At 27.0% G+C, this 17546-nt stretch overlaps 1 protein-coding gene across 1 annotated transcript; it reads left to right on the top strand.

Annotated features, from left to right (window-relative positions):
* The first annotated feature begins 13791 nt into the window (after nucleotides 1-13791).
* Nucleotides 13792-15624, top strand: LOC107841908 (peroxidase 27). The gene is made up of 4 exons (XM_016685759.2): nucleotides 13792-14029; nucleotides 14265-14453; nucleotides 14672-14837; nucleotides 15083-15624. The coding sequence occupies exons 1-4, from the start codon at nucleotides 13823-13825 to the stop codon at nucleotides 15487-15489; spliced, it is 969 nt and encodes a 322-aa protein (XP_016541245.1). The 5' UTR covers nucleotides 13792-13822; the 3' UTR covers nucleotides 15490-15624.
* Nucleotides 15625-17546: the final 1922 nt, after the last annotated feature.

The following is a 17546-nucleotide window of genomic DNA, read 5'->3' as shown; positions in this document are numbered from 1 at the left end:
CACGTACAATACATTAGTTATATATATAAAAAAAAAAAAAAAGATTTTCATTCACTAATTAAGTAGTCCGGAAATGATTAAGAAAACCTTTTACTAATCACCTATCATAGATCCAACAAGAAAAAACAAAATATTGATTTTGTACTCGTCAACCTAAATGATACTAAAATTGTAATGGGATAAAGCATAAAGAAACCAACTTTAATTAATTTAATAACTAACATCCAAGTCCTAGTGGCTCACACCGCTATTGTACATAATTAGATATATTTTTAGAGTCCGACATTAATTCTCTTTGGTGTACGGAGATTAGAAATAAAATTATTTTAGAGTTAGCTAAATGTATTAAAAGAAGTATAAAAAGTTTACAAAAGATAAATTAAAAATTACACTCAGAAGTTACCAATTCAACAAAAATTTTAAATAAATTAATCAATAAGAACCTTACAATGATTGAAAAAAGAACCTTGCAAATGAAACCTTGAAACTTTAAAATCACATTTTAACAATCCGGTTATATGTGAACTCTTGGATTTGATTTATATATCTATAATCTATATCTATTATCTATAATCTATAATCTATATCTATATCTATATCTTTGAATTTTTTATCCTTCATTAAAACATCCCGTAATAGACAAAATCGTCTTTTCACTTTTATTTTTTAAATAATTATCATTAAATTATCATTTAAGTATTTAGAATACATAGAAAAAACAAGAAACAACTCCAATTCTAAAAGGAATTAAATGTAATGTGATATTTTTTATTAAGAGTCCTATGAAATTAGGGATAGAACTATTGATGGACAGGAAAAAAATTTTAAGAACCAAATTTATAGTTAAATTATAGGCATGGGAAAAAAAGATTCCTACGCAAATTTCTTAAGGAAAAAATTTGGGAACCAAAATATATATTTTTTAAAAAAAAATATATATGCATGGAAAGAAAAAAAATCTTATTTAGGTAAAAAAATTATAATATTTAACAATTTTAAATTAATTAGAATTTTACCTTATATAAAACAAAAAAAGATTGTCTATAATTCTACTTAAATAGTTATTTGATCAAATTTTACTATAAAAATAAGTGTAATTCTTCTACTTTTACATTCTTCTTATTCTTCTTATTTTTGTTTTGGGTGAAAATCATTTTCACCCCCGAACTTTGATTAAAAAATCAAACACCCCCTCAACATTGAACAATAATCATACTCCCCCTTTATCCCATGCAATGTCCATTTTGTCCTTATAATTTCAATCCTATATTTATGTAATATCTTTTTATATTATATGGAATGAATATTTTTTTAACATGGATATTTATAGCATTTTATTTAAGTTTATTAACTTTATAAGCAAATTAATACTTTTTATAAATTTATCACAAAATTTAATGTTATTTTTTAAGATCGTTATTTTAGTATTATATGTATTAAAGAGTCGTTTGGTGTGACATATAATTATAATAATTCAGAGATAAAGTTCATGATTATTTATCCTGTGTTTAGTTAGATGTATTAGGTAGTCTCAAAATTATTTGTCGCACCATTTATACCACAGTGATGAGATAAGCTATCACACGTACATATTAGTACAAGTTATTTTGTAATCACTAATCCTGAATAACTTGTTTCCAAATAACACATCCCTAAGTGTATATATACATATGTAGGTACATGTATGTGCGTATATTTTCGTGTATCACTCTCTTACTAAATTCATTTCGTATTATTTAACTTTTTGTTGATATAACACAATCCTTAAGAAAATTTTACTTAGAGGTGTATTTTGCTAAATTAACCTTATTAACGATAATTTTAAATTTTAAATTTGTCTATATTGTTACTTTATATAGTTATTTAACACTAAAGGGTAGAAAAAATATAATACAATTCTCTTGATTTCACAAATTGAGCAGATAAATTAAAACATCTATTTTTAGTATGAGGATCAAGTGATAAGAAACGATATTATCTATTGTCTATATCAGTAAATAAGTTGTGATTGTCATTAATAGAGTATTACATATTTTATAATTTATATAAATAAATATAATCTTTAAAATTTGACCTTATTTTTATTCGAGAAAAATATCTAGTTCCCCGAACTATGACCAAATTTGCTACGACACGTGTCAACTTCACGGGGGTCCTATTACCCCTTAAACTAAATTTTAGCGTATTTTTGTCAATATTTTTAGCTAAATTGATACCTTTTGTCAATCATTTTAGATGGTGTGACACCTTTGATGTGAGCTCCATTTTATGTAATAAAGGTGTCACATTAGCACAAAAAATAACAAAAATATGCTAAATTTGAGTTCAGGGGATAATAGGACCCCTGTGAAGTTGGAGTGTGTCGTAACAACTTTGACCATAATTCGGGGTAGTACCAGAGGCTTATCTCTTTCATTTATTGTTTGTATTTTCTGCATTGAAATATGTTTATAAAATTAGTATTGCTTATTATTTTCACTTGTAAAATAAATATTATAGTTTTGATTATTATTAATAACATTAATTTTTAATTATGCTAATTTATTTCATAAAGATCATTATTAGCTTATATACTTAATTAGAATTTCCTACTTTTTTTTCCTAGAAGATAATGTTTATATTTTTATGAAAATTTTGTTATATGATTTTTTTAATTTAAATGAAAATATGATGATTTTAAAGAAGTTAAAAAAAAAGAATAAAAACATTGACGATAAAGGGTAAAATAGAAATTTTAAAAAGTCAATTAGGATAAAGGGGGAGTATGATTATTGTTTAAAGTTGAGGAGGCAGTTTGATTTTTAAGACAAAGTTGGGGAGGGAAAATGATTTTGACCCTTTTTGTTTTGATTTGATTGATGATTAATTAAAGTTTTTTTTTTATTCTTTAGGGTTTTCTAGCCTTCTTCGTTATATGAATTCTCTTTTAAATTTTTGCTTATATGCAATTATTTTTATTGTAAATAAATCATGAGATTTAGCATATCATCATTATTGTTATTATATATTTTAATGGTTGTCCTTTTTTTCGTGCAGACTCTAACAATTATCGCCACATGCAAAATATGATCAAATAGTCTTTTCAGAGGTAATTTTAATTTTTCTTCGAAAAGTGATTTGAATTTTTTGTCATTCATTAAAGCAACTAGTAATAGACAAAATCGTATTTTCACTTTTATTTTTTAAGTAATTATCGTTAAATTATTATTCAAATATTAAAATACATAGAAAAACATAAGGAACAATTTCAATTCTAAAATGAATTAACTATTGATGGGAAGGGACAAAAAATTAAGAACTAAAATTAATAGTTAAAAAATACGCTTGGCAAAAAAAGATTCCTATGCAAGTTTTATAGGAAAAAATTTTAGGAACCAAAATATATTTTTTTAATAAAACATATGCATGAAAGGAAAAAAATATATCTTATTTAGGTAAGAAAACATAATATTTTACAATTCTAAATCAATTGTAATTTTACCTTATATAAAACACAAAAATGTCTATAATTCTATTTAAATAGTTATTTGAAATAGTGTAATTTTTCTATTTCTACATTTTTTTCTTATTTTTATTTTTTTTTTAATTTTGATTAATGATTAATTAAAGTTTTCTTCTTGGATTCTTTAGGATTTTCTAGCCTAAAGAAAACAAATAAAGTTGAACCAGAAAATCAGAGCATACACGTCTTAAAAAAAAGGTAAAAAAAAAAAGAGATAAAAATATGTGAGGTTATATTTGGAATACATATTATTTTAATATTAAAATAATTTATGAAATAAAAATAAAAATATATCATATTTAGATATTTCTTTAAAGGAAAGATTTTGGACATCTAAATCAATTAAAATTTACCTTATATATCAAAATGAATTTCTATAATTCTATTTCAATAATATTTTGATCAAACTTTAACATAGAAAATTCGTTACTTCTTCTACTATAAAATTAGACAAGACAGTTGCCGCCAAATAAAGTAAATGTTTATCTTAACTAAAAACTAACATTTATACTACGAGAATGGTAATTCTCTTTTTTGTTGCCAAAAATTTTACTTCTTTCAAAGACATTTCATAGTTTATATGCAATTTTTTAAGGTAATAGGATATATATTGGGTTAAACGGACTAGAGCACTATGAACTCCATTGGTTTTGAATTCTTTATTCTTTTATTTATTAATTTTCTATTTGAACCATATATAAATTTATCTTGAATTCTTTTCTGTTTTGAATTCTAGATGCAAAGACTTCTATGATAACAATTAGGGGGTGTTCATCGGTTGGTTTATAGTTCGATTTTTTGTATTATTAGTTCAATTTGTTAGTGAATTTTGTTTTGACATCTAAATGCAAAGACTTCTATGATAACAATTAGGGGGGTCTCATCGGTTGGTTTATAGTTTGATTTTATGTATTATCAGTTCAATTTGTTAGTTTTTGATTTCTAAATATGCTAAATCAATAACCAAATCAGTAAGGTAGTTCTTATCGATTTGGGTCATTAACAGTTCGATTTTTGAGTTAACTGATAAAAAATGCTCATTTATATACACGATATAAAAATGTTCATATAGCTAAATACTTTGCTATTAGTTTATACAAAAGTAATTCTGTATTATGTTTATGTAATATAATTTTTTATTATTTTAATTTCTATTTTATAGCTTTATTATCAATTAGCGTGGCACACGTACAAAGCACGTACACTTGACTAGTAATTATACGTGTACGATGACCTGCCGAAACCAACAAAATGTTTATCAATACATACTATTGGTATTGCCTTCACATTAACCATACAAGATCCCAATGTTATATATATATATATATATATATATATATATATATATATATATAAAAGGAAAAAATTATCTACCATCACTATTTTAACACCATTGAACCTGCAGAAGAAAACATATCATCGAATGCATAGATTAAAAAAATCTTAAATTAATAAGATTATTAATTGATATCAATTAGAATGCTTAATCAATTTTGTGTGAGGAATGCAATAGTCTTCAAGAATACACAATAATCCATTATAACTTACCTTAAATAATAAGAAAATTCATATCTTCAATCAGAAATATCATCAAGACTTCAATGAGTAAAACAAAATTAGGCCTAAACCAAAATTTTCTCTCCACCAATTTTTGGATGAGTAGCCAACTAATGTACGTAATTAATATTAAATAATTGGTTAAAAGGAATACAAATCCTAAAGGGATTCTTACACACTAAAGCTTCACATAATCAGATAAAAAAATAAATTTAATGGAACAATTTAAACTTCTTTTCGTATATTAGTAATAGTGAAAAGACGATTTTGTATATTACAGAGATTTATAATGAAGGTCAAAAAGTTCAAACGATATTTATAAGGTCCTTCACACTTTTAATATAATATAATATAGTAATATATAATATAATATAATATATATATATAAATATATATGCGCATCTCGCTCGTGTACCTTACTTTATTGAGTTCAAACGTTACACTAAATAAGATATTTGTTTAAATAATAAAGATGAATACAATTACTAAATTCAACATCTTTTGGAGAATTTATTTAATTAAACCAAACATTTACTCTCAAAGCCGATCGACATTCATCTACCACGTTTAAACTACAACAAAACAATACGATGATAGAGACATCAAAATAATATAATTAAATCTAATCTTTACACAAAAAAATTGCCAAAGCCGTCCGACACTCAGCTACCACCTCTAAACTACAAGAAAATAATACGATAATAGAGATATCAAAATAATACAACTAAACTTTACCTTTACACAAAAAAAAAACTCAAAACAGAGACATAAAAATAATACGATTAAACCTAACCTTTACCTATAAAAATTTCTTAAAGCTGACCGATATTCATCTACCACTTGTAAATTCATCAACAACCTTTAAACTACAACAAAATAATGCACCTAAACTCAATATAGTAGTCCCCTTAAAATTCTTAACAACAGGACCACAAGATTGTTCAACATGGGAATTGGCTCTTGACAACTTCTTGATTTGCCTGCTACCTTAAATAATGTATATAAACGATGCTTTGGATGTCAAGAAACCTGTTTTACACTAAAATTTCTAAATTAGCAGCTGTCTATCAAGAATAGATGATAATTTATTATTCTAAACTTAAAAAACATATTAAAATAACAAAAAAAAAACCTTCTTAATCAACAATAATCTATCAAGAATATATAATAATTTATTATTATAAACATCAAGAACATATGAAAATTTTAAAATTTACCTCAAACTACAAGCATAGTTATCTCATCAAATCGCAAATATTATTAATATTTCACCAAAACATACATCTCAATTGTCAATTGTTTATCAAAAAGACATGATAATTTATTATTATAAATTTCAAGAACATAGTAAAATTTTATTGTCATTTTTGTAAATTTCAAGAAAATACAAAATTGTAAAAAAAAAAAAAAAAAACAAACTTCTCAATCAGCAATTGCTTATCAAGAATGATGATAATTTGTTATTGTAAACATTAAGAACATATTAAAAATATTTATAAAACAAACTTACCTCAAATTATAACTAAATTTATCTCTTCAATCATAAATACTATCATGTGAAATTTTCCTACGCGCTTTTCTTTTCTTTTTCTTTCTTACAATTGTGAGTGTCCTAAAATATAAATATTTTTGTGAACTCCTAAATATAGTCAAACTCCAAAATATATAATAAATTTTCTCTATCTCTACACGTTTTTCTTTTTCCTCCCTACAATTCTGAAGTATTTATTTTCTTTTTTTGGCCATCAACAATAAAAAATATAGATATTTTTGGGAACTCTAAATATATGGAAATACAAAATCATAAATATATGACAACTTTTCCATTACTCATTTCTACAAATTTTTTTCTTTAGCATAATACATAAATTTGACCCTAAACTTGACACCAAATTATAACTTTGACCTTAAACTTTGATAGTGCACAAATAAGACCTTTAACTATTCAAAACCTAAACAAACATGACCTCTAATTTTGCAACCTCCATGCGTGGGTTTCACTTGCGCCTACGTGGATATGTAATTCAATCATACAGTGTCACGTCAGTAAAAGGGCTGACCGTGAGGACTTTTGATCTGAAACTTAAAATGACATCGTTTTGCTTCTATAAGTTAAAACGATGTCGTTTTGCTTATTGTTGTTGTTGTTGTTGTTGTTGTTGTTCTTATTATTATTATTATTATTATTATTATTATTATTATTATTATTATTATTATTATTATTATTATTATTATTATTATTATTATTATTATTATTATTATTCTATTACTACTACTATTTCTACATATTACGTACTACTACTGCTCCTATCAATATACCACTACTACTACTACGACTAATTATTATTATTATTATTAATAACAATATTTTAATAAAATTTTCATCTTAATAATATTTTAATAACATTAATTTAATAATATACTACTAATACTGCTCTTAATAACGTTTTCTTAATAACGTTTTAATAATGTTAATTTAACAATATTAATATAATAATGTTTATTTAATATACTACTACTACTGCCCTTAACAACCTTTTATTAATAACGTTTTAATAACGTTAATTTAATATACTACTACTACCGCCCTTAATAACGTTTTATTAATAACGTTTTAGTAACGTTAATTTAATAATATTTAAATAACGTTAATTTAATAACGTTTAATAAAATTTTAATTACGTTAATTCAATAATATTTTAATAGCGTTAATTTAATAACTTTTTATTAAAACTATAATTTTTTATTTATTATTAGTATAGTTTCATCTTTGAACTGAAAATAATAAAAAAATAGTAGTGAAAAGTCATTTAAATATATAAAAAGAAATTAGTAAGGGCATAATAGTCATTTTACCCTTTTTTTTTACTGTTGGAACGCTCAAATTTTTAGCCCGGTGCGCTCAGTTTTGCATGTACAACATGCGTTGTGCCGCATAGGATCGGAGGTCATATTTGTGCAGTTTTGAATAGTTAAATGTCACATTTGTGCACTATCAAAGTTTAAGGTCAAAGTTATAATTTGATGTCAAGTTTAGGGTCGTATTTATGTATTATAATATTTTTTTTTTACAAAATTCTAAATATATGGTATGTTCTCCTATTATCCTTTCCTACAATTTTTTTTTTTGTATAAATAACACAAATCCCAACTCTATTAAACATATTTACCCTCTGTCATCTTCTTATTTAATTTCTTCTCTTTCCCGATTAATATACATAATTTAGCCGTCATATACATAAGACCCTTGTATATGAAAATCTAATTATGATATTTTAATAGAAAATTAACTGATCTTCCTTCTATTTAGCACGCAATTAACGCAACAACATTAATGCTGGATTACTACATCCCTTAATTTGTGTAACAGCTATACTATTTCAAATTTTGAAAACAACAATACATAAATAAAAAAATCAATCAAAAAATAGAAATCACAAATAATCCAATCACTGATTTATCATCTCTTGCAAAAAAAAATTATTTTTTTTATTCAAGAAGATGAATATTACAATTCTTTTGGAGACATTTAAGTTTCTGATAATCCGAAAATACAATAAGAACAATACAAGAAGTGTCAAAATTATTGTTGGAAATATTTTGTGTTTGAGGTTGATATATGCAATTACGGCTGAATTAGAGATTGAGAAATTCCATATAAATAACATAAATCACAAGATATGCATAACCTAATGAGTGTAGATATTTGTGTTAATAGAGAAATTCCTCCATTCTGTTACTACTGCTATCCATGGCAAAGAAGAAGGGAAAAAGAATCTTTCTGTTCGTTGCTTTAAAAAAAAAAAATTGATGTATGAATTTTTTTGTGCGTATAGCTTCTTCTTGTTGTAGTTTCTTCTTTATTAATGATTGTTCACTCTCTCTATTATTATTGTTACTTGAATTTTGAAGGAAGAAAAAATGTTGTTCTATTATTTTTTCCTCTATTTTCTAGTTTATCTTCCATTCATAACTGTGTATATTCTCTCCTTAATGGCTGCTTTCTTTTTCTTGACTTTGTTTATGTATATTTATATCTTTGTTTTTTTGTTCTTGTTTTGTAAAAGGTGAAAAAATGTGTAGCTAGAGATGTGTATTTGCAAAATTCAGCTATGTATTGAACAATTTTTATTCAGGAACAATTTTTATTATTGAACAATTTTTATTCAGGGACAACATATACATATCATCAGTATATGTTGATATACAAAACATATGACAACGTTAAAAATATAGAGTTATTATGTATATGACAACACATAGATAACAACTTGTTATGTATTGTAAATATTTATACCAATATATACATACCCGAACTATGTATATACAAACATATATGTGCAATAAAAAAAGTCTAAAATATTAGATATACTAATTATATTTAGTTTGTCTATTTCAGCTATGTCCTTCGATGATACACCGATATATAAAAGACAACCGAAAAGCCTAGGAAAGGAAGGAAGAAGAAATCAAGCAGAAGTCTTTCATCAAGCACAAATCATTGTGGACAATGTGGGTATGAGGGTCACAATAGGCGTTTCTGTAACTTTTTTACAAAGGAGTAGTAACTTAAAATTTTCCTCTTCTTATGTTGATTAATCACTCAATTATCATTTTCTACTTTTTTATAATATTTTGTTGAACAATTTAAGTTGGATATTGTTGTGAAGGCATAAATATCAGTTTCTTCACTTTACCATTTTTGTTTGATGTATTTTCAATTTTATTTTGTTGTATATGTTGTTGTTAACAAAACCAACACAAATTCAATATACTAGGATATCACAGGATAACGTTAACAACCAGATTTATTATGTATAAAAAAAATATTTATAAACTAATTTGTTATGTATTGTAATTATTTATACCAATATATACATAATAGAACAATGTATATATAAACATATACATCACTACCCACAACTATGTATATAACAACTTATGTAAGTATTATACGTTAGCCATCATTTAACAAAAAGTCCCGTTTATTTTTATGTGTTTTTTTAAATATCGTTACGATTTTTTGATTTGTTTTCAACAAAATTAGGTTCCTCATAATCAAATGCTTCGGAAACAAACCTAACTATCGAATTTTGTTGGTTCATTATACTCTAACTGAGTTAATCTTAAACTAAAAGAAGGAGAATCATCCATTTACTAAGTACTATGTAATTAGTACTTGAAATAGATAATTTTGAAAATAAAAAAGGAAAATCCATCTATACAAACTATATTTTGGTAAAGTACATGCAACAATTTGTTCATTCGAAATCACCAAATATCAATAATGTAAAAAACAAAATTTTACTAACCTCAAAATCGAAAAAATTAGAATGATAAAAAGAGATTATGTTAAAATTGAATGCCATTGAGTTGGAGTCAAACAAGATTTTGATTTCAAGCATGGAAACAGACCTTTGATTGTAGTCTTTTTTTAAGGAGAAAAAATCTTGAGAGAAAAGGGGATATGTATATGTACTTTAAGAGAGAGAAACTTAAAAGGTGGAATTTATGTAATATGTTTAGGGAAATAAGATTTTTTGTAATAAGTGAAACATAAGTTATGGGTTTGTGTAATTTTTAGATTTTTTTTCATAGAAATTTTGGCATTGTAACTTTTGTACAAAAAAACATTTTTCAATATCATTCATGCCAATTAAGATCTCTTTTGAAACGTATTTTATAATAAAAATTTTAAAACATGTAACCCAAGTCTAATTCTTTTTCTAATATTCTTTTCCACATATTTTAGGACTCATATATATTTCTTACCATATATTACTAAATTTCATCCTATATATTTTAGGAGTGTGTATATATATATATATATATATATATACACATACAAAATCATCTTTTCACCCATTTCCTTCAATATATGAAAAAACCTTGATAAAATAAATATATGAAAAGATTAAGAATTCTAAACTATATAAAATATATGAATCCTAAAATATATGAAAATAAATTGACAGTCCTAAAATAATATATGTAAAGAATCACATTAAATTCTTTTTAACCTTTTTCAACATTTTCTTTTGATTGCAAATAAGTTTGTCTGGGTTTCAAACTTCTATATTTGATGTCTTTTTTCGTTTGTTTGTTTAAATTTATCTTCAAAATAAGTTTGTCTTTTTTTTTTTGGTTGCTTTAAATTAGGCTTAACAAAATTGAAGATCTTTTAACTTCTAAGATGATTTTTTCATAATTTTTTTATTATTTGTATTTGCCTTCATAAATAAATCGTTATTGATTGATTCTTTAATGTGTTTGTGCAGATGAAGAAAGGTTTATGTGAAACATGCGACAAAACTTCGTATCGATTATAGTCGAATCTAAGATATGTTTTTTCTATTCGATTTTTTTTTTCATATTAGCTTTATTTCTTATTAAGGTATAATTCATGTCAATACTCTTTTGTCAAAATCATACTTACATTAAAAAAAATATTGAGATAAAAATAATGTGAAAATTATGATTTCTCATAATAGCAAACAACTCAGTGTCAAACAAGTATTAAACAAAGTCATTAATTGGTTAGAAGATAAAACATAATGATAATTAGAGATTTCATGCGTTAATAACTCAAATTTATAACCGATTTCATTTTTCCATCAGGGATAATTTGAATTGCTCATTTTACGTTTTATTATCGTCATCTAGACTCTAAAGTATATTTTTTCTTTCAAAGTATAATATTAAATAATTCATATTTCAATGTCATAATTTTTTCAATCTTTTGTCCATATCTTTATTTTATAATTTATAATTATTTGTCTTGAATGAGAAGATGCATGAAATGGAATGTGATTTTATGTGCCTTGACGTGGGCAGTATGAAAAGAGAGAAATACGAGATCTTTTGAAGGGTAAGCTTTTCTTTATAAAAAAATTAATCTTACGTGACTTTAAATGGATCCGATTCATATAAGTAGAATTTTTAAAGGCAGATCAAGTATATTATTCGATATAAATGATAGAAATTTATTCTTTTATATACACTTATTATTATCTTCATACACACCTGCAAAGGATGTACACTTGACTAGTATATATTAAAAGTGTGAAAGACCTTAGAAATGTTGTTTGAACTTTTTGCCCATCAAAGTCTTTGCCTTAGAAATGTTCATTGTGATCGCGTCCCCACTCACCCAACGCTCCTATCCTCCGCCCCTTCATCATCCCACTCTCCACCAACCCAGCCCCTATTCCCATCCCATCCCATCCCGCCTTTATATGCTTTTGCTGAATTATGTACATATAAATATTTTTGAGGATAAAACTTTTTGCTTACATATTAGACACTAGAAAATAACTTTAAAAATCTACTTATTTTTTTAAGAAAACATTTTCTTTTGTACCAACGCACCATCTAGTTACACCCAAATCCAATTTTGAAATTGGTCTATTCCTCTTTTATGGCATAAAATACATAAACATCATCTTTAAGTTTGCTTCAGTTGACATCTATAACCTCCAATTTTGGATGTGCATAACTAAACACTTAAACTAGTATAAAATTGAACAAGTAGACACACCCGTCCTATGTGACATAATATATGACGCCATATAAGATGTGAATTAGTCATATTGTAGGACACCACATAGGACACACATGAGTCTACTTGTTCAATTTTATACAAGTTTTAAATGTCTATTTATGCACACCTAAAATTGAAAGGCATAAATGCTAGGTTGAAATCAAGTTAAAAGACACATTTGCATATTATGTAACTTTTTAATCCTTTCCTAGGAGCTTCCCATTCTTTTATTCCCTGGGTGACTCAACCATACACCTTAGAATCGTAGGTGAAAAGTGCTTACCATCCCACCATCTCGACATGCTTTGCAGCTTTTCCTAAACCTTTGGGGGATGTTTATTTTTTATTGAGAAAAACTCTTCGAACCAACTCATATCTGACTTCTTGCATGGATATCACTTGATATGGTAGATAGAGAGAGTACCTAATCTTCTGTTAGAACAATTTAATTAAGAAATCAACCACACAACAATAGCATGATAATTTATTAAAGCTCTTTGTTGTCTTTTCTCTTTTTGTTTTCTTATTGTTCCTTTTCTGGTGAGTCTATTTTATACATGTTGAAAATAATTAGTGGACTAATTAATTAGCCCGTTAGCACCTCTACATTTTCTTGAGAATATTTAGACCGTGGACAAAGAGAATTCATTCATTTTATGAGGATACCTGGCGCATATGTGATACGAGTCATATTGCTATAGTTTTGCTTCAGCTATGTAGAAATTCACAAGTCTCCTAAATTAGTATCTATTATCAAAATATTACTGTATATATTCGCAATGAACAAACATTATTATCGAGGATATCTCTAGATTAGCCTGTTAGCCCCTTTGCATTTTTTCGAGGATATCTCTAGACTGTGGACAAAGAGAATTCATTCACTATATAACGATTCGCGACGACGAGTGACACGAGTCGTGGTTGCTGTAAATTCGCTTCCGCTAAGTAGAAATTCGTGAGTCTCCTACTAGTATTTAGGATCGAAATACTACCGTATATAATTCGCAACAAGAACTAACATTAAAAAAATAGTTAGTTTAGAAGGTGCTAATTGCAAAATATTAAAATCAACTTTTACGTACCAGCTCTGCCCTTTCAACAAATCAAATTATTGATACCACCATCTGCTTAACTCCTATTTAAAGTCCATGAACTTGTGTTCACCAATCATCAATCACATCAAGATTTTGATTTCTCCACAAAAAAAAATAAAAATATATATAATGGCAACATTAAAATTTCTTTCATTTATTGTTGTTCAACTTTTTTTGGTTGCTTATAATTGTGAAGGGGTGGAAGTAGGATTCTATACGAAAACATGTCCAAATGTGGAAGCAATTGTGAAAGAGACAACAAAGCACTACATATCTGTTGCTCCAACTTTGGCTGCCCCTTTGTTGAGAATGCATTTTCACGATTGTTTTGTTAGGGTAATTAAGCAATTGATTTAATTCTTTAAATTTAACTATTATTTTGATCTTTTTCATGTCGAATTATTGAGTATGCGAACAAAATATTATGTTGATAGTTGAAAAGATTAATGAGAAGTGACATATGAGGTATAATGGCTAGTTTCAAAATGGACAATATTTGACTTAAGAGTATCTTTGGATTAATTTTGCTCTAACATGCATACAAATAAATATTTTTCTTTTGTTGTTGTAGGGATGTGATGGTTCAGTGCTACTTAATTCAACAAAAGGAAATAAAGCAGAGAAAGATGCAATCCCAAACCAAAGCCTAAGGGGGTTCCAAGTGATAGATGCAGCTAAATCTGCTTTAGAGAAAGAGTGCCCTGGCATTGTCTCTTGCTCTGATATTTTAGCCTTAGCTGCCCGTGATGCTGTCTCACTGGTAACTAATTATTTTATTCGTCCTAATTTATGTAACATAATTTCCTTATGGAAAGTTTGTCTTTCTTTCTTAAACGTTATGTTCAGTCAAACAACGTTCCACACAAATAACAAATTGGAATAGAGAATATAGTACATAAATCAGTCCATTAAATATACTTTCTGCACATTTAATTCCTTTTTTATTATTATTATAATAAAATATTTTGGTTGTTTCAGATAAATGGACCGAGTTGGCCAGTTCCCTTGGGAAGAAGAGATGGAAGAGTGTCAATTCTCTCAGAGGCCTCAAAGAAGTTGCCAACTCCTTTTGATAATTTCACTACTCTCAAAACAACATTTGGTGCATTGGGCCTAACTGTAAAAGACCTTGTTGTTCTATCAGGTAAATTTTCATTTACATCATAATAAATAAATTAATGTCACCACTACTCTAGAAATTTCGCTAAGAATGTTCAGAATTTCATATACATGTGTAAAGAGTAATGTTCGTGCTGCATACATTATTCGTCGAAGGATATTCAATGACTACCCTACGACTGTAGTTCCAATACTGTGCGGAAGAGTACATTAATTCAAGAAACAGAAAATCCTTAATATTTCACTTTTTTTTCTCTCTCCTCTACATAGGAGGACACACAATTGGGATGTCACATTGCTTTTCCTTCTCGAGCCGTATGTACAATTTCACTGGCAAAGGTGACATGGACCCAAACATGGACCAAAATTACATTAGTCATTTGAAGATCAAATGTAAGCCTGGAGATGTGACCACAATCGTTGAAATGGACCCTGGAAGTTTCAAGAGTTTCGACACTGATTATTATACTATGGTTAGCAAACGAAGAGGATTATTTGCATCTGATGCAGCTCTTCTTACAAATCGTCAAACAAAAGATTATGTGTTGTCTCAATTAAATCCTCATGGATCAACTTTCTTTAAGGACTTCGGTGAATCGATGGTGAAAATGGGGAAAATTGGAGTCCTTACTGGGAAAGCAGGAGAAATTCGAAAACATTGTGCCTTCAGAAACTAAGGGAAACTTTCATAAGCTGTTCTTTTTTCTTGCAAGATTTTAATAATTTTTGAATTCTTACGTTGAAGGGGATGGGGTTACTGTGGTGAATAATTTGTTTCTCTGTTCTTATTTATTAAGTTCGTGGGAAGTGTACCTTATGTTGGTGAGCTTTGATTTTGCATATATAATTGTAAATTTGTAATTCAGTTCGTTAAGCATTGGGCAAACAAAAATGTTTTTGTTTTAATTTTGAGATAATACATAAATATGACCTTAAACTTGACACCAAATTATAACTTTGATTTTAAAATTTGATAGTGCACAAATAGGATCTTTAACTATTCAAAACCTGAACAAATATGACATCCGATTTTGTAACCCCTATGCGTGAGTTTCACTTGCGCCTATGTGGAAAGGTAATCCAATCACACAGTGTCAGCCTATGTGGAAAGGTTATCCAATCATACGGTGTCACGTCGTTAAAAGGGCTGACTTGGAGGGAGGTCATATTTGTGCAGTTTTTAATAGTTAAAGATCATACTTGTGCACTGTCAAAGTTTTATTTTTTGTGTTAAAACGACGTCATTTTTTTTTTTAAATTATTATTATTATTATTATTATTTTATTTATTTATTTAGGGATTGAAACCGCGCATTAGGCTGAAGAAAGCTCCCAAAAAGAGCAAAGAACACCACTGGGCTATCTAAGTACCTTGTTTCATGTGGTTTAACATTAATATACGTACATAAATATAGATTTTCTACCTTATATATACAACATAATTTTTTTACCGAGGGGATTTGGGTGAACCCCATGGCAACCATGTAGGTCCGCCCCTGCGTTAATTTAAAAACGTTTTAATAACGTTATTTTAATAACATTTTAATAACGTTAATTTGATAACGTTAATTTTATATACTACTACTACTATCCTTAATAATGTTAATTTAATAATGTTTTATTAAAACAATAATTTTTTTATTATTAGTATAGTTTCATCTTTAATTTAATAATTAAATAAATTATATTTAGATATATCATATATAACTTAAATTCACCATCTGCTTTATAACATATATACATACCCGTGCGATTTTTTCGTATTAGGCTGACCCACCTAATTAATAAATCTTCAATATTGCTCTTTTTTTGCAATGACAAAAGAAATTAAATGTTATTTTAATTTTTGAGCCGAAAATAATGAAAAATAATAGTGAAAAGTCATTTAAAGGTCATATTTGTGCAGTTTTGAATAGTTAAAGGTCATATTTGTGCACTATCAAAGTTTAAGGTCAAATTTATGTATTATGCCCTTAGATTTTAAACTGGACGGGCACAGTTTTGCGTGTTGAACATGCGTTTTGCCACGTAGGATCGGAGGTCATATTTGTACAGTTTCGAATAATTAAAGGTCATATTTGGCACTGTCAAATTTTAAAGTCAAAGTTATAATTTGGTGTCAAGTTTAGGCTATTATCTCTTTAATTTTACTAGCATAGATTATTAGAGTTTGCAAGTTTCCTTTTGTTTTATATACATTTTTTCAAATATCAGGATGCGACAACATAATAAGATATAGGATTCAACCAATTAGTATTATGATGGAGTGGTAAGTACTCTTTCATTTTTAACGTGAGGTCTCGGATCGAATCTAGCCTGAATGTTCTCTGTTAGGGAGCGCTTTACACCTTTAAATTGATGAAGATCTCCAAATGTGGGACTACTCGTATCCAGTAATCCAATAAAAGTTTAGACATTATAGGCATACGTGATTACTAATAGTATTTGACCTACTAGAGTCAATTTTTCACTTGTCTCCTCACAATCGTGATCTTTAGCATCGCAATAATAGAGAATCGATATATTTGAATTTTGACCTCCACGTTCTTGGTTAAAGAATCGTGATCGTGGAGAATGAATTTCCATTTGACCGATCAAATATTTGCAGCTATCGTGGTAGACTCCTCATACTCGCGGCAAAAGATTGATCGATTAAGGAAAAATTTATGAACTCTGAATAAACTGTGTTGTAGGTGCAATAACAGTAAGAGCTTCATCTCTTTTTAATTGTCGTT

The sequence above is a fragment of the Capsicum annuum genome, chromosome 9 (genome assembly GCF_002878395.1).
Source record: "Capsicum annuum cultivar UCD-10X-F1 chromosome 9, UCD10Xv1.1, whole genome shotgun sequence".
NCBI classification, from domain to species: domain Eukaryota; kingdom Viridiplantae; phylum Streptophyta; class Magnoliopsida; order Solanales; family Solanaceae; genus Capsicum; species Capsicum annuum.
The sequence above is the reverse complement of the archived record's forward strand: the minus strand, read 5'-3'. Positions and strand labels throughout refer to the sequence as shown.

What these genes read in the sequence shown, in the direction of transcription:
- LOC107841908 (XM_016685759.2), top strand. Translation starts at nt 13,823, where the DNA reads ATGGCAACATTAAAATTTCTTTCATTTATTGTTGTTCAACTTTTTTTG. An exon ending in TTCACGATTGTTTTGTTAGG is followed by an intron (nt 14,030 to 14,264) that starts GTAATTAAGCAA and finishes TTGTTGTTGTAG; the next exon opens with GGATGTGATGGTTCAGTGCT. An exon ending in AGACCTTGTTGTTCTATCAG is followed by an intron (nt 14,838 to 15,082) that starts GTAAATTTTCAT and finishes TCCTCTACATAG; the next exon opens with GAGGACACACAATTGGGATG.